This window comes from Leptonychotes weddellii, chromosome 7 (assembly GCF_054177405.1).
Source record: "Leptonychotes weddellii isolate Sample4059 chromosome 7, ASM5417740v2, whole genome shotgun sequence".
In the NCBI taxonomy this organism is placed as follows: Eukaryota; Metazoa; Chordata; class Mammalia; order Carnivora; family Phocidae; genus Leptonychotes; species Leptonychotes weddellii.
The window spans coordinates 81624210-81638042 of record NC_138375.1 but is presented as its reverse complement, the minus strand read 5'-3'; the positions used below and the strand labels follow the sequence as shown (position 1 = coordinate 81638042).

Here is a 13833-nt window from a genome sequence, read left to right as displayed (position 1 = left end):
CTGGTGAATATAACAGCCACACACTAGATTTTGGGTGTATTTTGGTCTGTTAAAAGAAATTTCCTCCCAAAATTTTAAAGAAAGAAAAACTAATATATATATATAAATAAGAGTAAGTACAATGAAGGGATGGAATATGACTGTAAAGATGAAAATTAAAAAAGATTTTAAAAAAGGAATTGATAAGAAATTGGTTGAAAAAAGAATGAAAAATAAAAAAAAAATGAGAATGTGATCAGGTGGGAGACTAGGACAGTGTCATACACTAGATTTAGGGTATATTTTGGTCTGTTAGAAGAAACTGTATCCCAAAATTTTAAAGAAAGAAAAACTTATATATATATATATATATATATATATATATATATATATATATATATGTATACAAAAAACAAGGTTTAATACAATGAAGAGATAGAATATGACTGTAAAAATGAAAAATCAAAAAAGATTTAAAAAGAATTGATAAGATGTTGATTGAAAAAGGAAAGAAGAAAAATTCAACTAAAAAAATAAAAAATAAAGAAAATTTTAAAAATTAACTTTGAAAGACTAAAGAATTGTGGGATAAAAAGCCATGAATTCTATATGCTGTATTCCCCTAGCGCTGGCATTTTGCAGTTCTCATTGATCAGTAAACTTTTTCTTGGCTGGATGTTCTTGCTGATCTTCTGGGGGAGGGGCCTGTTGCAGTGATTCTCAAATGTCTGCGTGAGGCACAATTGCCCTGCCCTTGCCAGGGACCAGGCTAAGTAATCCACTCAGGTTTGCTCTCGGTAGCTTTTGTTCCTGAACGCTTTCCGTACAGCTTTGGAGGATGAGAGTGAAAATGGTATCCTCCCAGTCTCTGGTCCTGGAGGAGCCGAGAGCATGGGGCCCCACTCCTCAGTGCACCCTCAGAGAAAAGCAGGCAATCACTCCCGTTTCCCCAGTCTCCGGCCGCACTCCATGCTCACCCGGCCTGTGACCGAGCGTTTCTATCTCTGGCACACGATCCCATGTGGAGTCTCCAAACCTAGTAGATCCCTGCGGTGCGCTCCTGGGCAGCTCCTCCCAGGGGAGGAAGGGGAATCTCCCCGGATCTGCCGCTTATTGGGTCCCTGCTGGAAAAGCAGTGGCCCAGCTGTACCTTGGATCACGGTTTATGGCAACTCTGAGCTGAGAGCGCACTCCTCGGCTCCCTCTCTGCAGCTGGCTTCCCCACTCCGATACCTGGGAGCTCTGCTGCACTCAGGCACCCCCAGTCTTTCTGTGACCCTGAGGGTCCTAAGACCACACTGTCCCAGCGAGGGTTCCACCCCCTTCTTAGTCACTGGAGCGACATCCCTCAGCAGAGCAGACTTCTAAAAGTTCCGATTTTGTGCTACGCTGCCCTATCACTTGCCGGTAGCTGGCTGATGGAGGCTCCCTCCCTGTACCGTCTATCTTCCCAAATAGCGCCTCAGATTCATTTCTCCACACGTCCTGCCTTCCAGAAAGTGGTCGCTTTTCTGTTCAGAGAGTTGCTGCTATTCTTTTCTTCGAGCTCCTGTTGAGTTTGTAGGTGTTCTGAATGGCTTGGTAACTGTCTAGCTGAATTCCTGGGACCAGACGAAATTTAGGTCTCCCACTCCTGCCATCTTGCTCCCCTACTCTAAGATAGACTTTTTTATTCATGGCTTAAATAAATGTTTAGGCAGTTTATGAGCAATATGACTTGGCACATTTTGAAGGCACTGTCAATATTAATAATGTACTAAGTAAACGACTATATTGAAGATCAGAAACTTCATTAACTTTTATTCTTTTCTGAGTTGTCTTTCAATTCAATAAGGTAAAAATAGGGGTGCCTGGATGGCTTAGTCGGTTAAGTGTCTGCCTTCAGCTCAGGTCATGATCTCAGGGTCCAGGGATCAAGTCCCATGTTGGGCTCTCTGCTTGGCAGGGAGTCTGCTTCCCCCTTCTTACTCTCCCTCTGTGCTCTCTCTCTCTCTCTCTCTCAAGTAAATAAATAAAATCTTTAGGAAAATAAAAGAAAGGTACAAATATTCTGTAAAATCGCCTCCCACAAGCTGTTGAAATTAAACAGCTAGAATCCTTAGGATATAGAACACATCTCAGTTTTATCCAAATGGCTTGAATTTAATCTCTTTTGCTACCATGAGGATAATCTGAAATAGGTTAACAGTTAAAGTAACCCGCTCTTGTCAGGCTGCCAACTACTGTCAGTACACTTCTTTTCCTTAGGAAAGAGCAAGATACAAGTTAAACAATTGAAAGTGCTGCCCATGATAACTTCATAATATTAAACATATTATGTTCAACATATTAAAAATGCTTCAAAATCAAAAGTGAAAATAATAAATCCATGGCAGGTTTTGGGTTGGATTTTGTGTGTGTATGTTTTGCCAATTCAGTAGCAACTCTAAGGCTGCAATTTGCTATTTGTAGAAATTTTGGCTGAAACTGGATGTTTCAGTTATTAAAATCTAATACAATAAAAAATTTGACTTGTAACTAGACACTCTTCTAATCTTTCCAATATGCAAAATTTTTATACCATTTCTCCATTAGATTCATTTGGTTTGAGGAAATACCTCTTCAAAAGCCCTAAGTAATTACACTGAAGTCAGTTCGTTTGGAGAAGTACATATTTCAGAAACTGAAAAGAATTTTAGGAATCATATAATCACACCTCTCTTATTTTAAGGTAAAAATTCTCCGACTCAGAGTTTCAGTTCCCACTATGCAAAAGTCAGGAACCTAGATTTCTAAATCTGGTCCTGGTATTCTTTCTACAGTGAGAAAATTATTTTGTAAGTCTCCCATCCCTTTGAATAAAATGCATATACATGGAAAAGTTTGCTGAAATTTTAGGGATTCATTAAACACTCATGGATGCCTTGAGAGTCTCTAAATTAGAAAATGCTATATAGGGACAGTTAACTAGCCATCTGGATAAAGAAAAGGTGGATCTCTATCACATTTTATGGTAAGGTAACTTCTAAGTGGATTAAATTCTTAAATTTGAAAATGAGACAATTAATATTCTGGAATAAAACATAGCAGAATAATTAAGAGTTGAGCTTAACAGCAACTCAAAAATCCACCAACCCAAAAGTAAAGAGTAATAAATTTGACTGTGGGGGAAAAAAAAAAAACATTGGCAGACAAATCTAAAAATCTATCCAACACTATACACACTAAGGGCTAAGCTAATGTGGTAGGTAGAATAGCTGCTCAAAGAAGTCCATGCCCTAATCTCCAGAATCTATAAATATGTTATATTACAAGGCAAAGAGAATTTGCCGATGTAATTGGTTTTTAGATGGTAAGTGTGTGGCTATTTGTTACAGCAGTGATAGAAAACTAATATAATAGCTTAGGAGTGAAATTTTAGCCTACAGATGTAGCTGCAAACATATTAAATAATTTTTGAAAATTGTTTTTCATTGCAGCATTGCTTGTTACTCTTTCTAGTAAAAGGCTGAAAGCACTTAAATGCCCACAAATGGGCAACTTATTAAATAAATTATATCTGTGTTTTGGAATACTACTCAGCTATAAAGAACAAGAAAGCTTTTCATACTGCTATGAAAAGATACCCAAGATATACTGTTAAATGAAAAATGCAGGTATAGTACCATGTATATAAAAGAGGAAAAAATACAAATATATTTACTTGTATATGCATAAAATCCTTTGGAAGAGTAGAGAAGAAAGCAATAACCATGGTTACCTATTTGTAATGGGGTGGAAAGTGGGTAGATGGAGTTCATAGAAGAAAGATTTTGCTATATACATTTTATTAATTTTTTAGTCATACAAATGCATTGCCTTTCTAGTATATAGATAGATCATAGGTAGGTAGATAGATAATATTCAAAAATAATATATTTAAAATGCTTCTGTACTACCCTGCACTTCCTTTCATATATGTGACTGCTTAATGGTGTGATTCATCAGTAACGAAAAGTGTGTTCTGTCTAAATGAAGGAGGTAGAAGAGAAAAGGGATGAGAGAAAGAATAAAAAAAATACCTTTTCAATTTGTAATTAATATTATGTGTTCTGTTATTGGTAAATAAAATGTTTGCTTTTCCCGATTTCACTGGAGCTGAAATACAAATACACCCTAGAAAAGGTAACATAATATCCTCTGATTATCTCATGTGAATAAATGTGACATACAAAGCTTCATGACATTTATAGATAGAGATGTATACATACACACACATACATGTACTTTTGAAGGGCATAGGAAAAATAGAAAATAGTGATAAGTAATGAGGGTCATATATTGAAAAGGGTACCAAGGACAAGCCACTTTCCTAACAACTAATCCCAGCCTTCCCCACATTTAGCATCTCAGACCTTTCTCTGATCAGCACCCTAAGAAGGAGCACTCTCTCCTCATATCAGGGACTTTATTCAGTAATATAGGTCATGAAAGTAAAAGCAGTTTTCCCAATATTCATAGAGTAAATCTGAGACCCAGGAAATGGCAGAAACCCAGGCCTTTCAGTTCTCTGCCAGATTTTTAGAGGATCCCTCCCTGATGCAGATTTGGCTAGTTGCTCAGAGCACAAGCAAACCCATGGCGGAAGGCCAGTGCTGGGTAGGTCTGAAGACTTTTCAAATAGCTAGGGAAGCAATTAGAATACGATTGGACAGGTGATTTCAGGCAACATGTGGAAGGTCTTAAAAACTAAGTAATACTAAGCAGTCAGGGACCTTTAAACGTTGTTCAGAAAAGAGTGTCAGGGTCAGAGATATGCTTTGGAGTTTAATCTGGCAGAGTTACAATGTGGATGGGATGAGGACGAGAGGCCAGAAAATTTATAGGCAAGAGCATGAGGAAAAGCACTTTTAGACTTGAAATCTATTTTAACCTTCTAAAAATTAGTGAGGCTGCTTGGAAGTTGCATTACTTACCGCTAAATCTGATTAAATTCCAAAAGCATTTTTTTTAAAGAGATTAAAGGAAGTGAAGTCAGAAGTTAGAACCAAATGAAAGTATCTATGATTTTTCAAAAAATCATTTCCAAAGGGCTATCAGTTAATTTAAGAAACACTCTGATGCATTCATGGCTAAAACTCTGATATTTCTTATAAGAAATGTCATTTCCAAAGTGTAATTGCATAACACGTCGCCAAAACAGTAATGAAAGTATCTTAGAGCATCCATCAAAGGACACAGAATGTGAAATAAACAACGTTGGGTTTGAGTCAGGAAACTGCTGCGCAGCACTTTAGACAGCACTGCCCTCTGCAGTTACACATGTTCTACTAACCAGTCCCTGAGAATCTTGTTATAAACCCGTGCTTGAAACCATTCAGCTATCTTGTCATTTCATTTACCATAGCCCACCAACGATAGCACTACCAAAGTTTCCAAACTGGATCACTGCAGGAAGAATTACTTATGATGATGGAAAGTAGCATAACAAGTATAGGACTGAGTAGAACAAACCTGGTTGTATTTGGTAGGACTATTGTGTACCAGGCACTGTTCTCAGTGAACAAGATTGGCAGTTTTCTTTCCGAGTTCTTGATGCATCTACTGTATGGATGAGTAGCAACAGATAATTTAAAAATCATCAGACAATTTAATAAAACACTTATAAATTGTGATAATGGCATTAAGTAAGCAAACAAAAAAAGAAGCTAAGACAGGTGGATCTCATTAAAGGAGGTGATCCTTCATTTGAGACCTGAAGGAGGAGAAAGACCTAAGCATGTGAGAAGTGGGGACAAGCAGCTGGACTGGCATGTGCAAAGGTCCTGGGGCAGAGAGAGTCACATGTTCTAAGGATAGAAGGAAGACAGTGTTGTTAGAGAATATTGAACAAATGGGACACTGCTGACAGAGCTGAAAAGCTAAACTGAGATAAAGGTACTACCTACCTTTAGTGTCTGGTAAGGAAAGTGAATTTTATTCTAAATGCAATGAGACACTTTTAAAGGGTTTTAAGTGAAAAATGATTTGTTAATGGTTATGCTGTTATAAGATTATTTGTGCTGCTCTGTGGCAAATAATTTCCAGAGGGATAAGAGAAGGGATGGGTCCAGACCATTTTCAGATAATTTTTTCACAATTTAACAAACTCATTCCAGTTTAATTCTTTGTGTTATGGGCTTGGAGGAGTGTTAAGGAAGGTAAAGCATATATTCATTTATAACAAGTCAATTAGTAGTCTTAAATTGATAAGCACTTGCCCTGAAATTATGTCGTTGTCCTCAGCAAAAGAAGGTAGCTTGATGACTATTTAATTACAATTTTTAGAGGAGTTTAAGATAATAAAGTTGTAGGTTAAGTTTCAAACAAAAAGAGTTCATAATGATCTGTTATCTCATTTAAGATGGAAAGGCCTACCCTGGGCTAATAGGCTTCACCCTGCAGATCTAACCTTAAATTAGAAACACCATAGACAGTGAACAGTTCCTCTATTATGCTTGTGCAGTCAGGAAATTTGTCTTAACATGAACTATAAATCCCTCTCATGTTAGTATGAGAAATGATCAAAAATCTCACAAACAACTAGGATTTCCCAACCAAGAACTTCTTTCTCATCCCTATACATAGGTACATGGCAGGTTCATTTCTGATCTAGAACAAAGGAATAGAAATAAAACTCCTGATTTTTGTCCAAGAGATTGAATGTGTCAATCCACTTATTTTGAGCCCATTATCATGCTTTCTCCTTTAAGTTAGAGAGAGAGAATTTCACTCACTATTATTTACCCAGAATCTCTTTTTTGTCCTTTGAAATAATTTGGTATTATCTATGCTACAGTTCCACAGAGTGGGAAATTTCTTTTCCATAATAAGTGATACATTAAACATTTTAGTTTCTAGCTACAACATTAATGAACAACTTAAGGACTTCCAGAATTGAATTAGCTGCCACAGTTTTTTCACATTATTCAGATTTCTTAGTCTAGGCTTTCATAGCTTCCAAGTACCTATATGAAATCATGAAGGCAATATTAATAGCTTGATTAAGAACCTTCCAACTGATGAGAGAATCTACCAGTACAAATAACTAAATAAGATTAATAGTGTATTGATAATATTCCCTATAGTTTGATGCACGCCATTATCTATTTCAGGCTCTAACACATCTGCTATGTTTTATTTTTATTTTTAAATGAATATAAATAGCAGAAAGCCAGCATCCATGTAATACTAATACCTTTTTCTGCAGCAATGAGTCAAAATTTGGCTGCGTGAATATTAAGTTCAATTATCAAATGTCAGCATGTGTTTGTGTGTGTGTTAGATTAACCGTTCCAGAGTCTGAGTAATACTGAAAATTCAAAGGATATTGAGGGCTAACAAACTTATCAATACTCATACTGATTTACCTTCTTCCCAGCAGTGGAAATATAAAAAATAGTTAGTCCTAATTTCGAATTAGGAATTACTGAAACTGGAGTATTATCTCATGTTCTTGAGGGCACATCTTTGTTCTGAAATAGGTAAACCATGACAATTCTGTTCAGCATTCCAAATAGTCACTATAGCAGTCAGACTGAAGTCAAGCTTCTAAGATTTTTCTGGACTAATTAGCAATATAATTTCAAAAAAAAAAAATCTTCCTTTATGGCTTCTGCTGTTAGAAACCAAACACCAAGAGTATGTCTTTCTTAAAGTGACATTTCTTCATTTTTTAATTTTTCGTCTCTCTTCTGCCTGAAGAGTTGCATTTTCTTCCTATCCTCATTGCTAAGTTTCTTCATTATAAATGCCAATGTCTTAATTTTGTTTTATCAACAGTTATTACCAAATGTACCTTACGAGAGCCAAACAAGTGACTTGGAATTAGATCCAGTTCAAGCCTACCAGGAGAAAAAAATAAATTACACAGAGCCATGGATCAGGAATGCAGTGCTCAGTGAGGAGGCAGGCCATGAATTTGGAATATTCCAGCAAGTATGTTATTCAGAATATGCATGATTATAAATATTAGAACTCCAGTGAAATGACAGAAGTCTGTGTATCTTCTCTGAAGTCAATTAATAATTAACATTTAATGAGTATTTTATACTTAGAAGTCATAAGATCCAGCACATCTCTTACGTTGTTTCATTTAATCTTACAAGAACCCAGTGAAATTTCTACTTTTAACTTCCCCATTTGACAAATGAGAAAACATAGGTTTACAAAGTTTTATGACTTGCTCAAGGTCATAGAGCTCACAAGTATTGAATCAAAGCTGTCCCATTCTATTTCCTATTTTTTTTTAAAAAATATTCTGCAATATTTATTCTGCAGAAAATGTCTTATGATTTTCAACAATCTTATGGACTGACTGGTGTTATTCTCCTTCATGATTGAGGAAACTTAGACTAAGAAAAAAAAAAAAAAGAAGTAACATGTTTAAAATTGCTCAGCAGGTAAGTGGAGGACCCAGAGCTAAACTGCTAAGCCCAGAGTTCATGTCCTTTCATATTACAATCACAGAAGGACTCTAATCACAACCTTAAGATAGTTTGTATCAACTTTATTTGGTTTTCATTAATTATAGTTTCTTGGTATCTTCTTACAATTGTAATAGAGAAGCTGCAATAGATCCTGACTTAGGAAGACACTCTTCTGTATATATATCTATGTTCCTTTACTGTAAACCAGAAGAAGCCAGAATTATTTCAGGGGAAAGAAAGGATAACATATGAGGGTAGTGGTTTATTTTGTACCTAATACAACCAGGAAAATAAGAATCAAAAAGCTATGTATAGTGCACAGTTCTATCTGCCATATAACACTGCCTAACTCTCTTTGTCCTGTTGATGGAGGAAGGAGCCAAGGGGTAGAAGTAGGCTGGCAGAGCGCTGAAATACTCAGAAGGTGACAAGTTTGTGCATATTGTGTCAGGATAATTTGAAGATGTGACATGTCCATGTGTCATAATTGTTCTGACATCAAAGAAAATGTAGAACCATTTGTAATTGTAAACATAAAGTTTACTCTCTCCTCCTGAACAGTGCTGTATATTGGCCTTAGTTTTCAGCTCACCTTATCCACACAATATTATGCCTGGCTGTGGCTTTCACTGCAGGTAAGCTCATTCCTGTCTCTTATAGTCCTACAGAAATCAAGAGGTTGGAAAGCTAAAGGCTATATCACACTTCCGTTTGGTTCTGCGAGTCATCAAGCTTTCACCAAGCCAACTCACTCCTTCAGTAATTGAAATGAAGTACCATCAGGTCCCACCTCTGTGTTTCTACTGGTTGCAATATCAGAAATGCCAGTGTTTGGACTCTGGTTTTACAAGTCACAGGGCATTTGTTTTGCTGGCATGGATGGGATTGAAACGGTATGGTCCTAGACCCAGCCGTTTGGGCAGCCACTTCCTAATTCCTTAAGTTCTTGATCTTGGCAGACAAAAGATAACCACTTATCTATGCTAGGTCAGTGCCTAAAGAGGCAATAGAGTCCAGTGATTAGGAGCATGGATTTAGGAGCCACATTGCCTAGATTCAAATGCCAGATCTGCCATTTACTACTTGTGTGATATTGAACAAGTCACTAGGTAAAAATGCCTAGTGAAGATTGAAGTAGTTAATATATGTAAAAATGTAAAATAATTCCTGTACCATAGGAAGTACTATAAATTTGTTTTTTATTGCAATGCTCTTCAGGAAATAATTCCTATAAGCTTAGCCTAGAGCCTCTATTCTCCAGCCCTTTCAATAATTTTGTGTAAGTATCCAGTTCCCTATATTAAATCTCTTTTTGCTTAAACTAAAGTGGTTTTTATTGTCTTCAGCTGAACCTTGACTGATACACTGGTAATTCCATTTCTTCTTGAGCACTAGTTATTGAATTACAAAAATTCAAGAAATTAGAGAAGGTGAGGTAGTTTAAAATCTAACGGGATATTTTGCAATTTACTTATAAAGGAAGGTACAACATAAATGCAGGATCAGATCCACTTCAGTAGAGTAAATTATTTCTAAAAAATGTTTGCTAAAAGCTTTGAGTATATTTCCAGCCATGCTTCTTTAGGCACAATTCTTTAAAGTTATTGTCTTCAATAATTCACTCTCTGACTCTTCTTGTTGCTAAATTGGCAGAAGGCATCATCCAGAACATCTTACTGAAAATCAGATTGCAGCAGTGACAGTCTCTGTATTAAGTTATTTATTTTTAAAAGATAAGAGATTTAAAAGGCTCCAAAAATCATTAGTGAACCCAGACTCCTATGCTTTGCTGCATACTCCGCATCTCCATTTGGATTCGGGAAGCATCTTAAACTTAACAGAAACATCCCTACTTTGTTTCAGTATCCAGTAAATGATGTTGCCATTCACCCAGTTGCTAGGACTGAAAACCCACTAGTAAACCTTAGCTTCTCTCTTTCTCTAACACCCCAGATACAACTTATCTGACTTTTGGCCCAACTCTCAAAACATATTCTGAATCAGATCTTTTATCACCGCTCTTTTGGTGAAGCAGTCAAGTTCATTGTAGGAAACAGATACAGAAAGCTTTTTGAGGAGAGAGAATTTAATGAGTATTAGCTATTCTTCAAAAAAATGCCGAAATCTCATTTCAGGACTTTGAAATGTCTGACCCCTTCCCCTTCACTGCTCTTTCCCTGGGTCTTGCATGGCCAGATCCCTCATTTCAGTAGGAGTGGTTTTTGGATGACACCATCTCGAGAAGCTGAGAGCCCAATCTAAGAGAGCCCAAATTCTTGCTTTCAGCATTCTTGATCTCCTTCCCTCACCTTATTTTTTTTCAGACCATTTAACATAGTATTATGTATTTGTTGATTGAGTTGTTTCTTTTGTACTTCCCTAACTAGGAGAATAATGCTATGAGGCTGAGAACTCTGTGGTGCTCGCCACTGAATTCCTAGTACCTAGAAGGTCAAAAAATATTTGTGAAAAGGCAGAATCTCCATATCATTTTCTTTTTTGATTGTCTTAAGCGTTATTATCCTATTCAAAAGTGCTAAAATTTTACCCTGCTCCACTTTCAGAATTACAACATAAACCAGACTATTGGCCTGGGCCATATTTAATATTCTTTATGGTTCTTCTATTCCTGTCATATACATAGCCACCACTGGTTTCAAGATTCATGAGAAAAACTCTGTACAAAATGCTTAAAGTGAGGCATTCATCATTTCTGCAAAATTTCTTAACATACTCATAGCAGTAAAGGATCATCCTTAAAAAAGGGCATCAATCATTACACTGCAGTTAAAGGAAGAAGTTCTGTAGAGAATTGCTCCACTATGTACTCTATAAAGGTTTGATATATATGCACATTGCTTTGTGACTTCAAATCAGTTACTAACAATCTTTGAGATTACTGCATTTTTGAATTGTGTATAGCTACCATGTTAAGTGAATCTCAGCTAGCTAAAAACAGGCCCTAATATTTTCCCTGTGTATCATTTGACCCCTAAAGTTGCAATATAATCTTGAACATTGGGTTCCTTCCTTTTATTCAATATTCTTAAAATATTTATTTTCTCTTATTATTAAAATATTCATCATTAACAATAATACTTTAAATTGCATACAAATATATAATATTATTATTTTTTAAAAGATTTTATCTATTTATCTGACGGAGAGAGAGACAGAGACAAGTAGGCAGAGAGGCAGGCAGAGGGAAAGGGAGAAGCAGCTCCCCGCTGAGCAGGGAGCCCGATGCAGGGCTCGATCCCAGGACCCTGGGATCATGACCTGACCCGAAGGCAGACGCTCAACCACCTGAGCCACCCAGGCGCCCCTACAAATATATAATTTTAAAGCGTGTTTGTGAATATAGTATTTCTTAATTCCTTTAATATAGACCACAAGATATTATTGTTTCCATTTGACAGATGAAGAAACAGGCTGAAAAGCTATACTATTTACTTATATCCATAGGGGACAATACTAGACCATCTGAAAACAGGTGTTTTTTTTTTTTTTCTTCTCGGTTTTTTTTGAGATTATTTATTTATTTATTTATTTGACAGAGAGAGACACAGCAAGAGAGGGAACACAAGCAGAGGGAGTGGGAGAGGGAGAAGCAGGCTTCCCGCCCAGCAGGGAGCCTGATGCGGGGCTTGATCCCGGGACCCTGGGGTCATGACCTGAGTCGAAGGCAGACGCTTAACAACTGAGCCACCCAGGCCCCCCGCCCCGTTTTTGTTTTTTGTTTTTTTTTAAGATTTTATTTATTTATTTGACACAGAGAGCACAAGAAGTGGGGGAGAGAGAGAGCACAAAAAGGTGGGGGAGACAGAAGCAGACCCCCACTAAGCAGGGAGCCCCATGCAGGGCTCCATCCCAGAACCCTGGGATCATGACCTGAGCCAAAGGCAGAGGCTTAACTGACTGAGTCACCCAGGTGCCCCTGAAAACAGTTTTAATATTCTTTCCAGTATCAAAAAATCATAGACCTGAGCAGATACACAAAAGATAGGGTCCCTAGTTAGAGAAACATGATATACCCACAGCAGTAATTTAACTGGGTAAAAATATGTATGGTGAGAATTGGCAGCTACCATTTATGCAGGCTTCCTCTTACTAACACTGGGATTGATACTTGACACCAACCTCTCCTCCAGCCAACACTGTGGTAGAGAGTTGATACTAACCTCGTTTAATTCTGAAAACAAAGGCCAGAACTAAGGGCTGTCCTCCCCCATTTCATAAGTGAAGAGATTGCATCAGAGTACAGGTTCACATAGATAAGTATTGGAGTCAGGATTCAAATCCACATCTGTATGTTTCCAAAGCCCACATTCTACCATTGTGCTTTATAAAGAAGAAAATTAATAAGTTATAATTAATAAAAAAAGAATGAGGAATATTATCCTTGGATGAAGGCTCCATGGAGTTTTAGTTTTATTTTTTTTTTAAGATTTTTATTTATTCATTTGTCAGAGAGAGAGAGCACAAGCAGAGAATGCTGCAGGCAGAGGGAGAGGGAGACTCAGACTTCCCGCTGAGCAAGGAGCCTGATGTGGGACTCACATCAGGATCCCAGGACCCTGGGATCATGACCCCAGCCGAAGGCAGACACTCAACCGACTGAGCCACCTAAGCGTCCTGGCTCCATGGAGTTTTAAAGAGTTACCTCAACAAAGACTGGGATGGAAGGAATGCAGGAAAACATTCTGGGTGGACAGTAAAAACTTGATAATAAGCATGGTGCCTTCTGGAGAGAATGAGATTAGTCTAGAGTAGGAAATATTTTAAGTTAAGGAGTAGGAAAGAGGACAAAGTCAGATTATAGAGGACTAGGACACCTAAATGGAGAAAATCTGACTTTTTTCTAGTAAGAATGGGAAATGGCTTCAATGACGTTTGTGTTTAAAATTAGTCGAATGAAGGTTTATGAGTGAAAGACTAAGCAAAGACCAGGTGCAGAGACTAATTAGGAGACACACCACAGTGCAAGGGGGAACGTATAACAACCTGGACAACTGAGGAAACAATAAAATAGGATCAGAGACACCAAGGCCAGGGTTAAGAAGAAGCTCTGTTTTGTGCCAGTACGGTTTGGGTGACAAAGAATTAAATTTAAAAATGTAAGATTGTATCGAGCTGTGGAGAGAAAATGAAATTTCAAGCCCGGATTGTAGAAAAAGTCTTTCTAAAAAGAGCAAAGACCTCTTACTGTCCCCTAAATAGGTTCTGTGATTAGATGAGCTAATGAATCAAAGGGTGATTCTTTGAGACAAAACCCTAAGCAGATCCAAACTGTTAATTCCTGAGGCCAAAAGACTTGCACCTTATTTTCATCTCTGCCACTTAACAGCAACTTCAGAAAGCTGGCATTTGTAGACCCAGTTTTATCATTTGGTAAAATGAGCTTTTAGGGTGAATCATCTCAAAGATT

The 13833-nt window shown here is 37.2% G+C and overlaps 1 protein-coding gene across 1 annotated transcript in view; it reads left to right on the top strand.

Annotated features, from left to right (window-relative positions):
• The window catches only part of LOC145722662 (uncharacterized), a 99721-nt gene extending 87824 nt beyond the window's left edge, over positions 1–11897 (top strand). The window contains exons 4-5 of the mRNA XM_081826612.1: positions 7759–7914; positions 9066–11897. Coding sequence (XP_081682738.1) covers positions 7759–7914; positions 9066–9347 — 438 coding nt within the window. The 3' untranslated portion in view covers positions 9348–11897. The remainder of the gene's footprint in view (positions 1–7758; positions 7915–9065) is intronic.
• Positions 11898–13833: the final 1936 nt, after the last annotated feature.